Source organism: Chrysochloris asiatica, unplaced genomic scaffold, assembly GCF_000296735.1.
Source record: "Chrysochloris asiatica unplaced genomic scaffold, ChrAsi1.0 scaffold00021, whole genome shotgun sequence".
In the NCBI taxonomy this organism is placed as follows: Eukaryota; Metazoa; Chordata; class Mammalia; order Afrosoricida; family Chrysochloridae; genus Chrysochloris; species Chrysochloris asiatica.
In genome coordinates, this window is record NW_006408539.1 from 19,797,190 (window position 1) to 19,819,991 (window position 22,802).

At 38.8% G+C, this 22,802-nt stretch overlaps 1 protein-coding gene across 1 annotated transcript in view; it reads left to right on the forward strand.

The window, feature by feature from the left end:
- Window positions 1-22,802, forward strand: part of CDH7 (cadherin 7, type 2) — a 220,148-nt gene that overhangs the window by 122,999 nt on the left and 74,347 nt on the right. Inside the window, exons 5-6 of the mRNA XM_006837549.1 lie at window positions 3,557-3,724; window positions 7,328-7,515. Coding sequence (XP_006837612.1) covers window positions 3,557-3,724; window positions 7,328-7,515 — 356 coding nt within the window. The remainder of the gene's footprint in view (window positions 1-3,556; window positions 3,725-7,327; window positions 7,516-22,802) is intronic.

Sequence of the window (22,802 nt, forward strand, 5' to 3'; positions counted from 1 at the left end):
GTTTTCTACATAAAAGCTAGCAGAAGTCAAAAGGCTAGAAGCCTATTATTCCTGAGTACCTTTATTTAAATTCAATTTTCGCCCAACAACTCCATTCTTGTCAAAAATATGTTTAATAGTTGAGGTATTTGGAAATTACCTTTGCCACCTGCTCTGCTTTGCCAACTTTGTGATGATAGTTGCCTTGGAAGTGTTATTTATAGAATAACTTCCAAAGAGACAATTTAGAGGTGTGAAAAATAAGTAACTTTGCCTACCCAACTTCTAATTATTTTCCTTTAGAAAATAGTGCCACGAAACAAAACCATGACAGGACAAGGTTGTAGTGTTGGCGGTTTTCTCCTTCAAAATAAATGTGCAAAGATAAGAACTCACACCTAAGTCCTGGTGTGATACTGTAGAATAAGCACTGGACTGCTAACAGCAAGGCCAGAAGTTCAAACTCACCAGCTGCTCTTTAGAATCCTTGTACATAGTCTGTGTGAATCAGAATCAACTAAACAGCACTTAACAACAACAACAAATGTCCTGGTGTAGTTCTGTAGGATAAGCACCGGGCTGATAGCCACAAGGTTGGTGGTTCAAATCCACCAGTTCCTCCTAGGAAACCCTCTACATACAGAGTCACTGGGGTTGGAACCAACTTGACCACACTTAACAACAGCAACATTGATATTGAAAGGAAAAATGGAAGATGAACAGATATTAAAATTGACAACTTGATGAGTAATACATTTTATACATAACTCACTGTCTTAATATGAAATGTTTTGACATTTCAATAAAATATATACCTTTTTGGTTGAAAATTCAATATAGGCATTCTCCAATTAAAAAAAAAACCCTATAAATAAAAAATGATTAATAGAAAATCCCAGACTCTTACTCAAAGATTGCTTAAGTTTGGTGACAGTAAGTAAGCCTTAGTGAAGTCAGTGCTTGCTTTGTTATAGATTAGAATTAGCAAATGTGTGGAAGAATAAATATGAAATTTCATAGAATCATGGCTCGAACATATATATTGGACTGTTACCAACTGAACCTAGTGGGACACAACTGTTTGATGTTCATGTGATATTTCAAAGACTATAAGTAGTATGTAAATAGTCAAAACAGTCTTGGTGTGACTCTGTAGGATAAGCACTGGACTGCCAACTACAAGGTCAGCAGTTGGTACCAACCAGTCACTCTTTGGAAACCCTATATAGGGTCACTATGAGTCGTAACTGATTCAACAGCACTAAACCACAACAGATAACCAAGGAGTCCTGGTGTAGTGTTATAAGATAAGCATTGGACTGTTCAAACTCACCAGCTGAGTAGCTATGTGTCATAAACAACTCAACAGCATTTAGCAACAAAATCAACAAAGACAGCCCAAAGGTGTTATTTAAAGTTATCATGTATTGCTGTAATTTAAATTGTCCAATTGAAATTAAGGAATTAGAATAAATTATTCATACTTATAAAATACATGGCTCACTCAAGGAAGTATAATTTAAATGTTTAAAATATTGGTGTTTCACTGGTGTTTGTAAGAGAGAGGAAGAGAGAGACTTCAAATACAGTTGCTTAAGATAGTAAGAGTGTTGTTAAACTAAGACCCTTGGGAACCAATAATAAATTATTCTTCAACTGTTGAACCTGTTCTGCTAAGAACTTACTACATTGTAGAATGTTGTAAAGAATTAGGCAGTATAGAATTTATCATCAAATCTTATCACTTATTCTTAGCATCTGCCACATTGCACACACCTTTGTTACACGTGCCCATTGAGATAGGGAGTCCTGGTGTGGTGCTAGTGGATTAGCACTGGACCAAAAGGTCAATTTGAACCGCTAGGTCTTTAGTTCAAGCTCCCCAGTTGCTCCTAGAAAACCCTGTATAGAGTTGTTATGTATCAGAACTGACTCATTGGCACTTACTAAGAAAAACAACAATAGAGGAAGGCAGCCTGTAGACAGATTGGCAGATGCTTTTTTTAATGTTTATATGAGGGGGCTGTCAAAAGTTCATGAAAAAATTCCACTTTCAACTCCATTTTTCCATGAGCTTTTTAAAGCTTTTGTATATTCAAATAATGTTAAATTATTTTTATGCTGTACATAAAGATAAAACTGTTAGTTATCTCATTCTGTACACAAGTCAAAAACATAATGCCCTAGGTATACAGGGAAGATACTACTTTGTTTGAAAGAATGAAAGTGCAAGAAATTATTAGGTATCAATTAGTGTATACTTTTATATCTCCATAGTAAAGTTGCTCTCAGATTCATGTCAAGGTCTGTATAAATCAATTTCAAATACTTTTTCAATCAATATAACTATCTGTACATTCACAACTATATTGTGGGAACACTGTGGCTCCATACGGTAAGCACTGGACTGTGAACCACAACGTTCACGGTTTGAGCCTGCCAGCTGTTGCACAGGAAAAAGACGAGGCTTTCTGCTCCCCTGAAGCTGTAAAGCCTTGGAAACCCACCGTATGCAGGGTCACCGTCTGTCGATGACACTTAACAACAATAACATGTATATTATTATAAGATTAGGTATATAAGAAGGGGCTTCAAAGAGCTCATGGAAAAACTCCATTATCTTTCAGTTTCTTTTTTCCACTGTCTTTTTAAAGTCCTCTCTGTGTCCTTTAATATATTTATAAAGCATGTTGTTGTTGTTGTTGTTAAGTGCCGTCGAGTCATAAATTCAAGGCAATTCCATTTCATCATTACACATGACCATTGTCTGATTTAAATTGTTATTAATATGAAACTAATTCAGTGCAGCAATGACTTCTGAGTCAGGTTCCCTATCAGGCAACATGAAATTCTGATGTCAATTTCACACACATCCAAAGGCATGATGGGAGCTGGCAATAGTAAATGCAATGGATAGATGCACACATCAGCAAAACAGCTCCCCAATCTCTTCAGCATTGTTGATAGTCACTAGCCCAGCCGTTCTCTTCTCCAGGGCTGTTTCTCAGGCCATTAGATACAGCACGAGATCATCTGACATTGCAGCCCTAGATTGAGATGGAGTTTTGCTTATTAAATATAGATTGCTCTCATACTTACTTTGTACAATAGTTCAATTAAAGTAAATGGATGCAAGAGAGGTAGTAGGGACGAGAGGTGACAGGTCTTGGTGATTTCAAGTCACCTGGGAGGTAAGTTGTTGAAGAGGATGAAAGGGAAAGAAAGGAGACTGTTTTTGTTGTTATGTTTGTGCAGGTGACTGCTCATTATTCTTGATAAGGGCTCCGTTGCTTGGACCTAACCCATGTATCAATGAAAGCTAGTAGAATCCTCTCCCATTTTGAGGAGCCGTGCTCTTCCATTTTGCAATACTTTTAAATATGAGATTATCACATTGCTTTCTGGTCTTTAATATGTATATATATATATATATACACACACACACACACACATATATAATATATTTTACAAATAAACAAATGGCAAAGACTCAAGAGGGGCGTGCTACCTGTTTGTTCTCTGTTAGCAGAAATGCAGTGATTCATGATGCGTTTTACTGGGATTTGAAATTTTACAGGAGTCATCAAGACTGCCCTTCCCAACATGGACAGAGAGGCTAAAGACCAGTATTTGCTTGTTATTCAGGCAAAGGATATGGTTGGTCAAAATGGCGGACTGTCAGGCACCACGTCAGTCACCGTAACCCTCACTGATGTCAACGACAACCCACCTCGTTTTCCACGAAGTAAGATATTTCTTAAAATGATGAAATTGTTACTTTTCTTGGAAGTTTATACAGATACATTTTAAATGAAGTTTCATCTGGGTACTTCTCAAAGTAGCTTTCTTGCCACACACCCCAAAAAGTGTATTCTCTCTGCGGCATAATTTACATTCCAGTAGGAGTCCTGGTGTGGCACTATAGGATCGGCAATCAACCATAAGGCTGGTTTGAACTACAAGGTGGGCAGTTCAAACACACGATCTTCTTCTTGAAAACCATATACAAGGTTGCTATAAGTCAGAACCCATTCGATAGCACTTAACAACAATAACAACAAAGGAGTCCTGGTGTGGTGCTGTAGGTTCAAGCCACAAGATCGGTGGTTCAAATTCACCAGCCTCTCATAGGAAACCCTACACAAGGTCACTATGAGTTGGAACTGACTCAGTGGCACTTAACAATGACAGCAAGCGTGAAATTATAGGGATATTGAAAACACATAGGAGGAATCATTTATTTGTTTTCTTGTTGTTAATTGCCATTGAAGAGGTTCTGAGTCATAGCAACCAATATAGTGTTTCCAAGGAGGCCTGGTGTGGCACTGTAGGTTAATGTGCGGGACTGCAAGGTCGGTTTGAACCTCAAGTTCAAGTTCACCAATTGCTCCTTGAAACCCTATACAGTGTCGCTATGGGTTGGAACTAACAGGACGACACTTAACAACAACAAAAGCAACATAGGATTTCCAAGGAGCGGCTGGCAAGTTTGAACCAACAACCTTGTGATTCAAACTGATGTTGTGGTCCAGTGCTTCTCCTATGTTAAATATGATTTCCTTTCATTCAGATCTTGAATACTAGGCAACACATCATTTTATGTGTTAGCTTTATTATTCTAAAAATTACTCTTATATTAGTCTGCATATTACAAAGCAAATAATTAGTAATATTAAAATAAACATCGTGATTTTAGACACCTAGAATATTTTTAAAGGTAAAAATATAATATAAATTTTGTTATTTTTACTCTACGTATTGTTTTAACCCATTCATTCACACTGAGCATACTTTTAGCAGTCTGTCACTTCTTTCTTGTACAAATACCCAGTGTTTCAAAAGAAATGAATCTAAAGGACCAACAGAATCATATGCCCTCAATTTAACTTCTTTAACCGAAGTAGCTTTTGCTTTAACCAAGAAAAAAGGGAGACATATTCTCTACATAAAGGTGTCCTGTATGTAAAAAGTATTTCTCTTACTCCCTTGACCTTGTCACCTTTTATGGGTTGGTGAGTGGTCATTGTATGTTTGATGAAGGCTTCGGAAGTAAGGGGATTGTTCAGACTGCACAGTCCTTGAAGCACTTTTTCAGCAGACATGGGGAGCTAAGCTTTCCTACAAACAGATCTGAGCCGTGAATAATCTCAGATTAGGATTCTTTCTAAGCAAAGAGAGCAAGTAGGTACGTTCCAATTTTCTTTTCCAATATTGCTGCTTTGGATGTTTCATTTCATGCATTTTTAAAATTTTTCTATTATTCTACAGTAAAGGTTTAAATGCACTATATTAAAAAAAAAAAAATGATCTCGAACATAACTCTATTTATCTAACTAGTCCATGAATTGAGACTGCAAACAAGGAGCCCTGGTAATGCTCTGGATTAAGTGTTGTGCTGTTATCCGTAAAGTTGGTGGTTTCAATCCACCAACTGCTCCACCTGATAAAGAGGAAGTGGTCTGCTCCCATAAAGATTTTTAGTCTTGGAAACCCTATACAGGGTTACTATGAGTTGGAAGCATCTCGACGGCAGTAGATTCAGTTTGGGTTTTCTAGCAATAAAGGTCTTCTTGGTAGCTTATCTTGTACTTTATTTGGGTCCCAGTTGTGCTTTGATGGGAGAGAGCCTCGTATGCTGTAGTGGGAAGGAGCTTGTATTTTCCAACGTATTTGATATATACCGCCTTCCTTTGAACAGGAAGCAAAACCCAAGGGTATTCATCAGGATTTTCTCTTTTGCTGGTGCCTTCTGTGCCATTTAGTTCCTATTCATTTCTAGAAATGTTTGCATTTTACTAAGGACATTTCTAAGGACACAAATCTGCTGCACACAACCTTTTTAAAGTGTTGAAGAGCAAACATGTCAGTTTGAGGACTAAGGTGTGCCTGATGCAAGCCATCGTATTTTCAAAAACCTCATAGGCGTGTGAAAGCTCTACAGTGAATAAGTGTAGAAGAATTGATGCATTTCATTTATGGTGCTGGAGGAGAATATTGAAAGTACCATGGACTACCCAAAGAACAGATAGATTTGTGTTGAAAGAAGTACAGCCAGAGTATTCCTTGGAAGCCAGGATGGCTAGACATCATCTTTCACACTTCAAATTTATAGTCAGGAGGGACCAATCCCTAGAGAAGGATATCATGTTTGGTAAAATGGAGGATTGGAGAAAAATAGGAAGACCTACAATGAGATGGATTGACACAGTGGCAGCATCAATGGGCTCGAACACAGCAAGGATTGTGAGGCTGGCCCGGGATCAGGCAGTGTTTTGTTCGGTTGTACACAGGGTTGCTGTGAGTCGGTATTGACTCAGTGACACCTAACTACAACAACAACAAGGACACTTATAGATTTGTGCAAGGAGTCTCTCAGATAGGATAAACGTATGTTTTAATTTTGTTTTCTTTTGTATTAAATCACTGACTTCACAAAAGTTGGAGAATTGCACCAGCAAAATTTGCTTTCCTTATAACAAAAGGGAAAGGTGCCATCATTTAACAAACTGATGGAAATGGATGGTGCGGGAAGTAGGGAGAAAGAAATGATTCAAGAAAATGATGAAGGCAGGAACATCATGCTCTAAGCTTTCTTACTATAATCACTCTGTTCCTGAGTGATGATGGTACCCCTTTGCTTGTGTTTTGCAAACTTTTCTCTTTTTGAGTTGGAGTATGAGGGAGAGGAATTTTTACAAAATGAAGCTTTTCTTGTTGTTGTCTTGTGTTTTTTTTTTTTTTAACAAATGCATTCTTCGTTTTTTACTTCTCTTTCCTCTTCTTCAAGCCATACTGCTTATGGTAATATTAGAATATAATATTGGTAAATTATGTGATCCAATGGTAATAATAAGAAGAAGCTACCATTGTACTACATACTGCCTATAGAAAAGAATCCTAGCCCTGGGAAAATTTATGAGGTGAAAGGAGGGTCATATTGTCCTTCATACACTTTTCTTGTGTCAATGCATGGAACTTTCCTAGTAGATGATATTATTATTCAACATTAAACTGTCTCAACTGTTTCGTCTTGTATTTGTCCATTTGGAGTTTTATCAAAATAACTTTAAAAATGTATTTGTATTATGGAAAGTAGCATTTGTCTAATCACTTGAATACAGGAATGAAATGTCTTCATTCCATTCTGTTTCGGCTTTCACATCACAGTTACTCTCTGATCCTCCCCATGGATTTCTTGAGGCTCTCTGAAACGTGCCTTGTTTGTCTCATACTGCTTTAGCATCTTTTTCGTGAAGAAAAAATTAAGCAAAGAAAATGTAGAATAACTAGAGTTAAGTTGTTACGGGTGGATCAGGTTTTGTTCATTTTTTTGTTTTTAATTTCACAGGGTCTTACCAATATAACGTCCCGGAATCTTTGCCCGCGGCATCCGTCGTTGCCAGGATAAAAGCTGCCGATGCAGACATCGGAGCTAATGCGGAAATGGATTACAAAATTGTGGATGGTGATGGATTAGGGATTTTCAAGATTTCTGTTGACAAAGACACACAAGAAGGAATCATTACTATACAGAAGGTAAATTTTTCTTTTTTTTTAAATTTTCAACGAGGGCATCAATTCAGAGATTATTCTACTGAAAAATTGTGTTTCTTTGATGGAAGAATGAAGCAGACAAGCCGAAATGACAGAAAGAGCCACTGATATTTTCAGTTTCGGAAGACAGCTGTGCATTTATTGTTAAATGTCTGGATCTTACAGCGCTTAGAATGGTCTTTGTAGTAATTAATACTCCCTCTATTCCTCTCTCTCTGTAGAGCCACACCCCTTATCAGTAGCTACTTACTATAACTGTCAGGTGCCCCAGTGTATGTGCTGTTTGAAATTGTCTAGTTGGGGAGATGAACATGATGCTTTGCTAACTGTTCCACTAATGAAAGCTGAACATCAACCAAGTACCTTTGAAGCAAACCAGACAGGTGCAGTGTATTCATGAACGCAATATCAATAAACTTGGGTTTAGAACCTAGAATGTTGAAGAGTGTTTCCACCAGTAAGTCTTCCCTTTAAAATTGATAGTAAGGTAAGTTCTTAACTAACACAGGCCGTTGTGATGCTTGTCAATATCCCTTAAATAGAAGTGCACAGGAGAGACAGAGACAATAGAAGTAGGTGCCACAAAGTATGTGAACGAATGACGTTTTCCCACAAACCTTTTGAAACACTCTTGCATAATCCAAACTGAAGACTGCTTGATATGATGTATTTAACATTTAAATCAGTACCACACGCTATAGGCAAGAGGAAAGGTGAGCTTTGCAATCTTTGTGCTGTACAGCCATTCCCTTTGACAAAGATTGCATTTAAAAATAAATCAAAAGGAATTATTCAGGAATGTAGTGTTATTGTCTCCGATACTGGAACCACTGTATGTATAATATATATTTGTTAAGTGCTGTCGAGTCGGTTCCCACTCATAGTGACCCTGTATAGGGTTTCTGAGGAAGAGTTGGTGAGTGTGAATGCTGACCTTGCAGTTCAAACCCACCTTACAGTCCAGTGCATTAACCTACATAAAATATAGGTACATAACTGTATAATACTTGAAGTCCTGGTGTGATGCTATTATATAATGCAGTGGACTAGAAGGACAGTTTGAACCTCAGGGTCAGCAGTTCAAACCCATTAGCTGCTCCTCAGAATCCCTATACAGGGTTGCTATGAGTCGGAACTGACTCGATGACACTTAACAACAACAACAACAACATATAATAGATGCCCTTATGTGATTTCCATGCTAGTCATTCTGACAATCAGGTGTACAATTGTAATTAACATCCCTCAATAATTAACACATATCAATAAAGAAAGTTGTATTTTAGTTGATACTAGAAAACATATGTTTGATTTCAGGCCAATGGGCAAACATTTTTGCAATTATTTCTAGTACACAGCTGCTGTTTCAGCTCAGTTGGTAACAATCTGTGTAAAAAAGTTTCAATAACTAGGGTAGGCCAACTGTTGTTAAAAATGTTTTCTTTCCTTAAATAAAAAGAATCTACTAAAGTACACTGCTGCTCAAAGATGTCAAAGATTGATCTGAAATCAGTCTATTTATGGTCAAGCATTTTTAATACATATTGAAATTGTCCTATTGAATTAAAAATATTCCATATAATGTCATGAAAGTATCATATAATTGTAATGAAAGTATCATATATAATTGAGGACATATACATTTGTGCATAAATGATATCATGATAAATGGAGAAAAGATCAAACTTGTCAATGACTTCATTTTGCTTGAATCCACAATCAAACTCATGGAAGCAATTAGAAATCAGATGGCATATTGCAGCAGGGAACTCTTTTCCTTGTTACGGTGAGGCGTGTCTGTGTATGTGTAGTATGTTTAATTTGGAGATGACGATTAATATAGTAAAAACATGACAGCCTCTCAGTTCTACAAATACATGATTTTTCAAAGTTAACATTAGCCACAGGGATTTGGATATATGTCCCAAGTTTTGTAGAAGTTTTGAAGAGAATTCAGGCGTCCTCTGCTAGCCAACTACTCAGCTTTAGCCAGGCTCTCAAGAGTGTAAACTTGACCTGGGGAAGAAGTTCCTTGAATAGTTGATGAATAACACCATTTCCTTGGTAGACAAATGTGTTTTCCTCAAGTCAGTTCCAACTCATGGTGATATCCATTTCTCTGAGTAGAACTGTGTCCCATAGTATTTTCAGTGGCTCATTTTTCTGCAGTACCAGACCTTTCTTTTGCGCTACTTCTGGGTAGATTCAAACCTCCTAACTTTCACGTAGCCATTTGCAGCCAGTACATTAACCGTTTGCACAAAGCAGAGACATTTATGGGGTTCGATAGTGCCCCTTGCCCTCATAATTCATGTCCACCTAAAACCTCAGAATGTGACCTTATTTAGAAATAAAGTTCTTGCAGATGTAATTAGGATAACATGAAGTAATTCTCTAATTCAGTGACGCAATCTCCAAACTCAACTGCCATCAAGTCAAGTCTGACTCAGAGTGCCCCTATGTATGGTTTCCATGGCTGCAACTCTTGATTGGAGCAGAAAGCCTGTTTTTTTTTTTTTCCTGGGGAGCAGCTGGTAGGTTTAAAGTGCTGACCTCACAGTTAACAGTTCAGTGCTCATCCTACTGGACCACCAGAGCGCCTCGTTCAATGACTGTGTCCTTAAGAGAAAATGTGTACACATATAGACAAGGAAGACAATGGGACAAAGAATGGAATTCTTCAGCCCCAAGCCAAGGAGCACCAAAGACTGCCAGCAACCTAATGAAGCTAGGAGAGAAACATAGCTACTAGACGGAGCCAACACCATCCAAAACTTGATTTCAGACATCTCATTTGCAAAACTGTGAAATAATATGTTTCTGTTATTTAAGCCACCTAGTTTGTGGTACTTTGGTATAACAGTGCTAAGAAAATAATAAAGAAAGAAGAGGCTTTCTCAAAATACTTAACCAAGCCACTTTAACAAAACTGTCAACATATGAGGTAACATAGTAAGGGCCACAACTAGGCCACTTTTATTGCATCCTGGCATAGTTGTCTAGTGTTACTGTAACAGAAATAACTATGGGTGGATGCCTTCAACAAACAGGTGAGAGCCATTCTCGCACAGTTTGTTGTTGTTAGGTGCCATCGAGTCAGTACCAACCCATAGCAGCCCTATGCACAACAGAATGAAACACTGCCCGGTTTAGGAGGCTTGAATTTCATATTCAGCACGCTGACTCTAGGGAAAGGCTTTCTCTCTGGCAGCTCTGGAGAAAGGTCCTTACAGGTTAGTATTCCTTGGAGGATGTTCCATGTGTCTTGTCATCAAGTTTCCCCTGGAACTCAGAGCTTCGCATTACTAGGACCCAGGTCCAAAGAACAGACTCCACTTCCAGCTCTTCTCTCTGGGCTGGTGTAGGCCCCTCTTTCTCTGTTCACTTCTTTTTCCTTTTATATTTCAAAAGAGATGGATTCCAGATACAATCTAATCCTGTTGATTGCATCTGGCCTCATTAACACCATAGATATGAGGAATCACAACAGGAGGGCAATTATATCACATCAGAGCTGATCACATCCGATCACATCCTGAGGTTGGTTGCATCGTATGAGATCTCAGCAAGGAGGCGATAACTACATCCTAACACACCACTGACTCAAAACCTTAACTATCACAGAGTATTGTGGGAAGAAGTTGAGGATTTCTTCCCCATCTAACAACTAAAACCTCAGAGACTCCATTCAGAGTTGCTCTGAGTTGGAACTGACTGGACATCACTTAACAACATCACAAAGTATAATGTGCAATATGACTGGGTGTCAGTTTGTCCTACTGTGCTGCAGTGGTCCTGGAAACCATGCCACTGGTATTTCAAATGTCAGCAGTCATCCGGGTTAGCTAGGTTTCTCCGGAGCTTCCAGACTAAGAAAGACGAGGGAGAAAGCGAATCTCCTTTTAAAATTGGTCAGATGGAAACCCTGTGGTCCACAGCAGTACTTTCTGACATTGTTTTGGAAGGTGCACCTCCTAGGATGGAAGGACACAGTGGCTCTGACAAGGGACGTGGCTGACTCATGATGGAAAATGGTACAGGACCAGGGTCACATGAGTCAGAAATAATTTGATATGACAACACCAGGACTGGGTGGTGTTTCATTCTGTTGTGCATAGGGTCGCTATGAGTCGGTACCGACTCGATGGCACCTAACAACAACAACAAATAAAAATAATGTGGACATCCAATGAAACAAATGAAGGGAGTATTAATGTCTAATTTCCAAGGTCAAAATTCATAACAGGAACATTTAAGTCAAGTTCTCTACAAATCAAAATATATTACAAGGAGATGTTTTTATTAGGCATTTTAGATCTATTAACCATAAGGTTATCAAATACAAAACTAAAATGCAGGCTAATTTCTCGTGAACCCTCATTCTTGAAACAAATAGCTCTAATTCATTTCACACGTTTCGTTTCTTTTCATAGCACAGTGAGATAATTGACATTGATATTTAATACGCATGTTATCACTTTCCTGCTCGTGATCAAATAAGATTTTTTTTTTTAAATGTAAATCCTTAAAGTTATTTTTAGTTATTTATGCCTTTATGAAAAGAGCTCTGGTAGTGTAGTGGTTATGAGTTGGGCTGCTAGCCTGAAAGTCAGCAGTTCCATGGAAGAAAGATGAAGCTTTCTGCTCCTGTAAAGATTTACAGCCTCGGAAACCCTGTACAGGGTCACCATGAGTCAGACACAGCCACCACCTTTTCTGATCCATAGTATCTCTTGGCTATATTTTGTTCCCCTTTTCTGTATCATCCTAAGCATGGTTATCATTGCTTCATCCCTAAATTGTTTTAATAGTTCCTTAGCTCATGCTCTTCGTCTAGCTTCTCAGTCCTTAAATCTAGCCTTCTCATAGAATGCTCCTATAAAATCAGAAAGATTTTATTTTCTATACTATTTTGAAAGAATCTATGTTAAAACTAAAGTGATGGAGGGTTCAAGAGACAGCAGAATGGATAACAAAATCCTTCACTATACTGTCTACAAGAGACACATCAAAAAGATGGTGACAGCCTAAATGCCCATCACCGGAAGAATGATTAAACATACTTCAGTAATACACACAGTGAAATACTACAAACCATTGAGAAATAGTGATTAATCTGTGGAACACCTCACAACATGGTTAAACCTGGAGGACATTATGCTGAGTGAAATTAGTCAATCACAAAAGGACAAATATTGTATGAGACAAATGCTGTAAAAAGTTAAAAAAATTTTTTTTCTTGATAAAAGAAACAATCCATGATAGTTATGGAAGAGGGAGGGAAAATTATTCACAGGCTAGAGGTAGCGCATGTCAACACGGTTAGCAATATACAGCAGGGCAGGCAGTATACAACAAGAGAGGTTAGCAGAGGAAAGATGAAGGTAACAGGAGGCACAAGGAGGAATGTGATAGTTAATGTGTTGTTGTTGTTAAGTGCCGTCGAGTTGATTCTGACCCATAGCGACCCTGTATAGGGTTTCCAAGGAGCAGCCGGTGAGTTTGAACCATCGACTTTGCAGTTCAAACGACTTTGTAGTCTGACGCATTACCCCACAAGGTAGATACTGTTAGCTTTTGGTACATGGAGGGGATCACAATCATGGAATGAAGTAAAGTCTATGATATGTTGAATGTAAGCTGATGATCTGTTCTGTAAGCCTTCACTCAATTCACAAGAAAAAGTTGAAAACCTAAGGGTTGAAGAAGAGGGATACACTAACTTAGCAAGAAGTAGAAAAATTAATATTTTACACTAATATCTTTATAGACTAAGAAATTCTAAAAGAATTCATTCTAAGTTGTTAGAATAATAAGCTCTTGCAATAATAAGAGCTACAAAATTAAGTTTAAAACCCATGGCTTCACGACAGCTCATGAGAACAGCCATATGAACTAGTTGCCAACCACAAGGGCTTTAGCCCACTTGGAACTGGGTCAGTATTACCCATCCCCCAACTTCTCATGGCCTTTCCTGAAACCCTCCTTCCCAAGGCAGCCGCCTCTGCTGATCTCGCAAAGACAATTTGCACCCCAACTCCAAATGGTTTTAGGCCTTGAATCCACACTTGGTTTTTGATTCCAGAAGAGCTTTCCTTACGTTTTTACATAACTGTAATGGCCTGGTGTGGCACTGTGGCTTAATGGGCTGGACTGCAAAGTCAGTTTGACCCAAAAGGTCGGCAGTTCAGGTTCACCTACCATTCCTCAGAAACCCTATGCAAGATCGCTATGGGTTGGAACTGACTTGATGGCACTTCAGAAGAACAACAATGTTTCTTTAGGAGCCCTGGTAATACATTGGATTAAGCATCGGTCAGCTAATCGAAAGGCAGACAGTTTGAAACCACCAGCTGCTCCAAGGGAGAAAGATGAGGCTCTCTGCTTCTGTAAAGGTTTGCGGTCTTGGAAACCCTGTGGAACGCTTCACTTCTGCCCTACAGGGATGCTTTGAGTTGGAATGAACTCGATGGCAGTGGGTTCATGTTTCTTTAAGAAACCTGGGTAGTGGTTGGAACTGCGCTCTGGCAGGAAGAGGTGGAAATCGGTTCCAGTAAAGATTTACAGCCTTGTAAGCCTTGTGGAGCAGTTCTACACATCTTACAGGGTCTCTAGAAATCAGAATTAATTTGAATTCAATGAGATTGGTGGTGCAATTGTTAAGCACTCATGTGGTAACCAAAAGTTTGGAGATTCCAATCTACCAATGTCTGTAGCAGAAAGACCTAGCAGTGTCCTCCTGTAGAATGTTCTATGGCCAATTCTGTAGCCACGGGGGTTACTATGAGTTGAAAATAGACGCCAACAACAGCCCCTTTGGAGTGGGTCTCCCAGTGTCTAGCTGCTCTGCCCATTACATTGTTTGATTCCCTTAATCAGGAACAACTGCTTGTAAGGACAGATGGCAAGACTGTAGTGTCCCTTGCCACAAGCCAATATTTCAGTGAACTTGAAACCCAAGTTCCATACTGGTCATAAAACTTCCAGAAACCGTTCCTCAGCTGCAGGAAATACATTTATCCCATAAATTAAATCCTATCAATTCCTGAGAGTAATGGGATTGTCTGTGAAAACGAATGAACATTTGATTCCGTTTTCTATGGGCACTTGTACTAACACCAAGACATTTCTTGCACTGCCCTTGGAATAGATCCATATTTTTTAACTCAGAAAAACAATAGAACGCCATAGGAAATCCATGCAAATGGGCACCTGGTTAATCTATCTTCTAGTCTCTCCTAAATATAGGAAAATATTTATAACCAGGCACTGTTCTAATGCTGACTGTTTTGTTTGAAAGCTAAATTTATTTACTCTGATGATGTGGTCTCTAAATATTGCTTCACACTTGGATAATAGTGCTCCAGTATCCAGCTAGAGAGTTATTTTTATTGATATCAGGTTATTTTCTACCTGTGGCCTATGCTTTATAATCAGTGGTACTAATTTTCTCCTACTCTGTATAATACAACCTGAGTTTGTTCCACAAACAATCTAACATTGTAGCCAGAATAGGATTTATTTCCATTTGAGCCGTTTATGATCATGCTTTGAATCATTTACTTGTACTGTTCTTGCCATGGGCAGAGTCTAGGGACAGGGAGAGAACAACAGAAAAGTATCTTTTTGAAAGATATATTAGAAAAAGAAAAATAAGAACAAAATTGGTGACGATACCCTCAGAATATACCATTATTATTGTGAAGAAAGTGTATCTTTATATTGCCAAATGTGCAGAATTATGCAAGGTTGAAGCTATAGGTATAGATATGACAGAGTTCTTGGTATAATTTAATCTATCTTTCTTTACATCAGCAATGCAGATGATTATATAGTAAGAATATAAAAGAATGATAATAAAGCTGCAGTGTATTATAAAGTTAAAGCAGTGTAGTTGGTATTTCTGGGGCTGTTTACGAACGATATGGTGGTCACCTTTATAACCTGTTACTGGGGGCTTCAGAATTCACAGTGTACACATACCACATACACATTAGGCCATGTGAGAGAAAAAAAACAAAAAAACAAAAAACGGGCATTTTTGATTCCACATAGAATTCTTCTCTTTCACATTTTGCTATCATAATTTACAATTCAGGATCTTGAGTGTTTTATTTTTCCTTTGAGATATAGTAATCTTTTCTCTAATGTACTTCAGTTTTTAGTATAAACCCTCAGTTGAGATTAAGTTTGGAATTTCACTCCTATAAAATGCATTATCTTAGAGTTACAGTGCAGTAAAAAATGAACATTTTCAAACTGCATTTCCAAAGAAGGATAACTCCCATGTCATATCAGGAAGGAGATTGCTCGGTTTTGTGGCTCCTGTTATCACGTTGGTAGTGGTGTTGGTGAGCTGTGCAGTTAGTTCCGACTTGTAGCGACCCTGCATAGGGTTTCCGAGGCTGTAAACTTTTACAGGAACAAAAAGGCTCATCTTTCTCCCATGGAACAGCTGGTAGTTACAAACTGCCGACCTTTAGGTTAGCAGCCCGACTCATAACCACTACGCTACCAGAGCTCAGGATAAAACTCTTAACCTTCTTCAGGCCCATTTTGCTGCTGTTTCATCATAATCCCCACCTATCTGAACACTAAAAGTATAGCCCAATGCAGTCAAAAAACTCTATAGAGCAGAAATATATAATATATGGAGTCCTGGTGTGGCGCTGCAGGCTAATGAGCTGTACTACAAGGTCGGTTTGAACCACATGGTCGGTGGTTCAAGCTCACCAACCCCACAATGAAAACCCAATACAGGGTTGCTATGAGTTGGAACTGACTTGACTGCACTTAACAACAACAATAGATAACATAAAGTAATACATAGTCCTGGTGTGGCACTGTAGGTAAAGCACTGTTCTACTCACTGCAAGGTTGGCAGTTCAAACTCACCAGCCGCTCCTCGGAAACTATATGACATGGTTGCTATGAGTCGGAACTGACTCAACAGCACTGAAGAAAAACAGCAACAATATATAGATGAGCCCTGGACTGATAACTGCAAGGTCGATGGTTCAAACTCACTAGCTGCTCTTGGAAACCCTATAGAGGATCACTGTGAATCTGAACTGACTTGAATACACACAGCAAACATGTAGATAGTGATACTATTGCAGTCTTCCTTCACGGTGAGTGAGGAGGAGTTGGCTTGCGCAGAGTCCTCGTAACCTTCAACTCGGCTGTGTAGATTTGTATGCCCTGGCGTTTACGATCTTCTTATTGAAATATGTTCTTTTCCTACTACTAGCAAAAATGAGGGGCTAATTCCCAAAGCCAACTGTGTGTTTCAGTATTTCATAAAATGCTGCTGATGTGTGGTAGAGGAAAATCAAACCATTGACATTTCCAATTTATTTTTTTCTCCCACTCATTAAATTTTCCTTTCAAGATTGTATTCAATTAGTCCTGCCTCTGAGGATACATATTTCTTCAAATGCAGCAAAGCTATTGCTTTCACTTAACTGTAGGAAAGAAAGAATACATTTTAGGTTCTTTTATATTTAAGGCCTTGATTTGGTAAGACTGATTCAGTATATCCAATTTGGAAATCTGAAGTCTTTCAGATTGTATTTTCTATTTAAATTCACATCATTGCTATTATGTCCGAGTATATGTAAATATTTATTATCATAGTTTTAATGGTTATGTATCTGTGTGCTTGTGTATAAGCTGTTGCTTTTTTATTAAGATAAAATGATACCAGTGTTTGTATTGTTGTTGTTAAGTGCCGTCGAGTGGGTTCTGACTCATGGTGACCCTGTGTAGGTTTTCCAAACTCGTGGCTCATCGCAGCCCAATGCTGATCCTACGGCATCACACCCAGAGTCAGAGATAAATTTAGGATCTAACAAAGAAAATAATCACCACTCTGAAGAAAGTGGTTTGTAATGTGAATGTCAATGCATGACAAACTTGATAAAAAAACACAGAGATTTATTTGCTTGAGAGAATTTTCTGCACAATGTCAGTGGTTCAAACCCACCAGCTGCTCTGTTGGAGAAAAATAACTGTCTGTGCTCCCATGAGGATTTACAGTCCCCGAAAACTCTATTTGGGGGTGCTGTGAATGGGAATCAACTTTATAGCAGTGGGTTGTGTTTGGACAGACAGTAATTAGAGCAATGTTTTCAGGGTATGTGTATGTCAAAGGTATGTTCAAATGAGTACATCAAGTTTGCTTAGTTTAATACAAGCCCCAAATAATGTACACGTTTCCTTACTTCTCCTTTTCCAGAATGTGTTGATTCTTAGATGAGTTTCAGTAGGCGAGACTCCAAGAAAGAAATATTAAAGATTGGAGTGGCTGTGGTTATTATATAAGAATGCCTGATGTAGAAGAAAAATAAAGGCAAAACTCAATGTTCTAACTTGAGTAAATAGATAATGTGCTTCTCCTTGAGAGAGAATGTGTGGAGATGATTTGGAATGCCTGTCATTTCAGTCATGTTGACTTATCGGAGATCACTTCAGAGTCTATTATTTGTGATTTCTGTTTCATCAAAGCCACAAGACATAAATTGTTTGGGAATTTGTTTTGAAACCTGTGCTGTCCACGTGGGTATGTCTACAAGGTTGTGAATAAGGGTTTGTAGCTCAAGGGAGAGGTGTAGCTTATGAAATTAGGAGAGAAAGTCTGACACACATATGGCAATTAAAATTAAAGGGACAATTGAGGACAGCCTGCTATATATATATATTCTAACTGTTCATTGTGAATTGGGTGGAAGTTTACAAATAAAATCATCAGCTCTACAGTAAGGAAAGCATACACCTAGTTTCATCTCAATGGTTACAATCCCCTCCCTGCCACAGCATTTATCCCACTTCCTCCCCGTGACCCTACATTTACATCTTACATTTCCCAAATGAAAAAGGCAAAGGTATTTGATGTACACTTACAAAACAAAAAATATATATTCACGTAAATGTCCAATGGACACATTCTGCCAGCCAGCCCCTGTCTGCAGGCACACAGCCACCGTCTTTGCTTGTCTCCGCTTTTCTACATAGGGATCTCACACACCATTCACCTTTCCTGATGGTCCTGGGGTCATTTGTGCCTGAAATGAACGATTACTTACTCCCTCCTTTTAGTTACACATCTGCAATTATAGTTGTAGCAATCCCAATTAATCCTGCTAACATTTACGCACAATTGAGTAATACGATCCTATCACTGCTGTTCCCCATCCCCTTTCACCAGATCCATCTGGGAAAGAGGGCAATTGTTCAATGAGGATTCTACCTTACCCGCCTCATTCTATAAATAAGCGTATTAATAAAAGCTTGTATACCTGTCTCCCGTTTTTGAGAACCAGTGTCTGAATTTCTCATTTCTATCAACCGAGTACACTGAGAAAACAAGGCCGTTCTTTAAATGAAGAATCCTTCCATTCCGGAAGGAATTTTGAGTCATTGCATTCATAGGCAAAAATCTAGTTTGTCAAATTGTAGCAATTTGCACCCAGAACTGCTGGGAGAAGAGAAGATTCTTATTTATACTAAATTGTGCATGGGTTCCCTTTGAGTTTCAGTCTTAGAAGGGGGATTTCCCTGATAGACTGACTTTTCTTTCCTTGATGCCTCCAAAGCAGACAGCATGGTTGATATTCAAATAGCTGAACAGTCTGCTTTTTCCCTGCAGGACTTTCTTTCAATAAGAAAATTCTGTTCTCCTCGCAGTTTTGGTTGGTCTGTGTGTCCTTTCAAGTGGGAACGTCCCAACTCAAGGTTCTGGGTGGGGCTCAAGATTCCACCTAAGGCCCCTAACTCTACAAAGGCTTAACAAGAAACCATTTTCCCTGGCTGAAAGTGGAGAGCAGCCCAGGATTTTCAAAATGCATTTTAACCATTGCATTGTGAGAGGGTCTGTTGATCTAGCAACTCCAGTGGTTCAGATCTGGACATTTTCCCTCCATTACTTTATTGATTATTTCATCATCTTCTATTTTTTTCTGTTATTTATTGTGGAATGCCTGTCATTTCAGTCACATAGACTCATCAGTGATTCCTTCAGATTCCATGATTTGTGAATCCTATCTCATCAGAGCCACAAAAGATAAATGGAATGATACTTTTATTGGACTTCTGGAGTGTCGCTGTGAGACCAGCATTGGGCTGTGAACCACAAGGTCGGGGGTTCAAACCCACTAGCTGCTCCTTGGAAAACCTATACAGGGTCGCTATGAGTTGCGATCAACTTGACAGCACTTAACAACAATAACAAAACACTTTTGTTATATTTTTGTGTTATATTTCTGGTACCATTGTCTTTGTGTGCGTGTATTTATCTTTGTGTGTGTCTATTCTTAAAAAGTCATGAAAAAAAATTTTTTTTCTTTGAAAAAAATGTATTGTGAATTGAATGAAGATCTACAAAGCAGATCATCAGTTTTACATTAAAAAAAATCATACACTTTGTCTAATTTCAATGATTGTAATTCTGTCCATGTATCAACAGTTATCCCTCATCTTTCTTGTGGTTCTTTTTTCCATCCAATCTGCCTCTCCAGCCCTTATGAATTTTGTCCTTAGGTAAGAACTGTCCTTTTGATCTGAGTGATTAATCATTCCATGCTGAGTATACTTCGCTAGGATTTTTATCCCTACTATATCCCTATATAAAAAGGAGCTCTGATAGCATAGTAGTTACGAAGCAGGCTGTGAACCACAAGGTCAGCAGTTCGAAACTACCAGTGGTTCTGAGGGAGAAAGATGAGGCTTTCTGCTCCCGTAAAGATTTACAGCCTCGGAAATCCTGTTCAGGGTCGCTATGGGTCGGAACTGACTCGACGGCACTTAACAACAACAACAACATATCCCTATATAAGGAGCTCTGGTAGCATAGTAGTTACCAATCGGGCTGCAAACCGCAAGGTCAGCAGTTCGAAACTACCAGCTGTTCCATGGGAGAAAGTTGAGGCTTTCTGCTCCGGTAAAGATTTGCAGCCTCGGAAACCCTGTACAGGTTCGCTGTGAGTCGGCACCGATCCCACTGCACACAGCCAGCCAGCCAGCCATAAACCTATCTACTGCTTAACTGGAAATTGAATCACAAGGATGAGTTCAGCTCCAGACCTGAACAGCTATGGCCAGGGACCGTAGTCTCAGACTCCTCCAGTCTTTGTCTGACAGTAAACCTGGTCTTTAAAAAAAAAAAAAAAAAGTTACGAGTTTTGTTTCTAATTGTCTCCCCCTCTTCATAGAACCTTCTCATGTGATCCTTACCAGAACAGTTGGTATTTCTAGGAAGATACCATCCATTTCTTCCTGTCGCAGCATCATGAATGCTGATGTTCATGTGTTCCATTAGTCCAGTGGGCTAATTGATTTCAAGCATCTTCAATAGTTATCACTCTTCTTGTATCTACACAGGGAGAGACCAATCATTGCACCTTAAATGGCTGCTATGTATGCTTTTAAGTCCCAGTCACTAATCACAAAAGTAGGATGGAGGACATTATCTTGGTGGACTATGTCATGTCAGTTGGCCATGCTGTCCCATGAGACTATGGTCCTGAGCTCCCAGAACCAGCAACTCCTTCCTTCGAGGTGTTTAGTAATGTCCCAAAGCTTTCCTAATGCTGTCCCCTGTATGTGCCACCACATTGGTGGATATGTTTGCAGCAAAGGTAAATACCCATGTCAAACATTTAATGTATTTGTGGGACTCCTCCTCCTCTCCCCCCACACCCATTTTGCTTGTCTATCCGTTCATCTCTCTACCTGTAGTTCACTGTTACTACATGATTGTGTATATAGTAGTATTTAACTCTATTCTCTTGAACTCTTTTAATCCTTCCTGTGTCTTCTCCCACCCTCATCATTAGAAGAAATGAATAAGTTATTTAACATGCTTATTTCCTCTTTTTTGTGTGTGTGGGGGTTGGGAAATTGTAGTGTCTCCATATGATAAGCACTGGACTGCAAATCTTAAGGTCTGCAGTTCGAGCTCACCAGCCACTCCCTGGGAGAAAGATGGGGTTTTCTGCTCCTGCAAAGATTTAAAGTTAAAAACAAACATACAAACAAAAAACATCAGCTGCCCTGTACAGGATCTCTATGAGTCAGAACCTACTTGAAGGCATTTATAAACAACAACATGTCCTCTTTTGCACATTCACACCAAAGAAAGCAAACAATATGAGAGCAGAGAGAGTGGAATGAGAATTTTGTTCAAATCAATTTATTTGCAATTGTCAGGCACAATGAGGATAGTCAATGTTGTTAGTAGGTGCTGTCTAGTCTATTGCAATGCACAGAGACGCTATGCATGATAGAACAAAGCACTGCTTGGTCTTGTTCCATCCTCACAATTGTTATCCATGAGCACATTGCCGCTGCCACTGTGCCTGTCCATCTTGCTGGGAGTCTTCCTCTTGTCGCTGACCCTCCACTTTACCAAGATTAGTATGATTAATGTTCATCTCCAGGGAGTGGTTCTTCCTGGTGACATGTACAAAGTATGAGAGATGAAGTCTCACCATACTGTACTGGCATCTATGAGCATTTTGGCTATACTTCTTCCAGTTAGATTTTTTTTTGTGTTCTTCTGGAAGTCCATGGTACTTTCAGTTTTCTTCTCCAACATCAAATGTGTCAATTCTCTTAAGGTTTTCCTTATTCATTGTCCAACATATTTATGAGATTGCAAATATCATGGCTTGGGGCAAGGACAACTTAGTCCTCAAACTGACTTATTTGCTCTTGAACCCTTTAAAGTGGTCTTGTGCAACAGATTTGCCTAATGCAATGTGTCATTTGATTTATTGACTACTGTTCCAATGAGTTTTATAGTGAATCCCAGAAAATGAAGTCTTTCACAACTTTTTTATCCATTTATTATGATGTTATTATTGGTCCTGTTGTGAGGATTGAGATGCAATCCATACTGAAGACAATAATATTTTACCTTCATCAGTAAGCATTTTAAGCCCCTTTCCCTTCCAGAAAGCAAGGTTGTTCCATATGCATATCAAAGATTGTTTATGAAACTTCCTTCAATCCTGATGCCACTTTTTTCATCATATAATCCAGTTTCTCAGAGTATTCTCTCAATATACAGATTGAATAAATATGGCAAAAGGCTACAACCCTGGAACATGTCTTTCCTGATTTTAAACCATTCGGGTTTCTCTTGTTCTGTTCAAATGACTGCCTCCTGGTCTACGTATAGGTTCCTCATGAGTGTAGTTAAGTGTTCATTATTTGCAATGTTGTCCATAACCTGTCATGATCCACACAGTTGAAAGTTTTTGCATAATCAA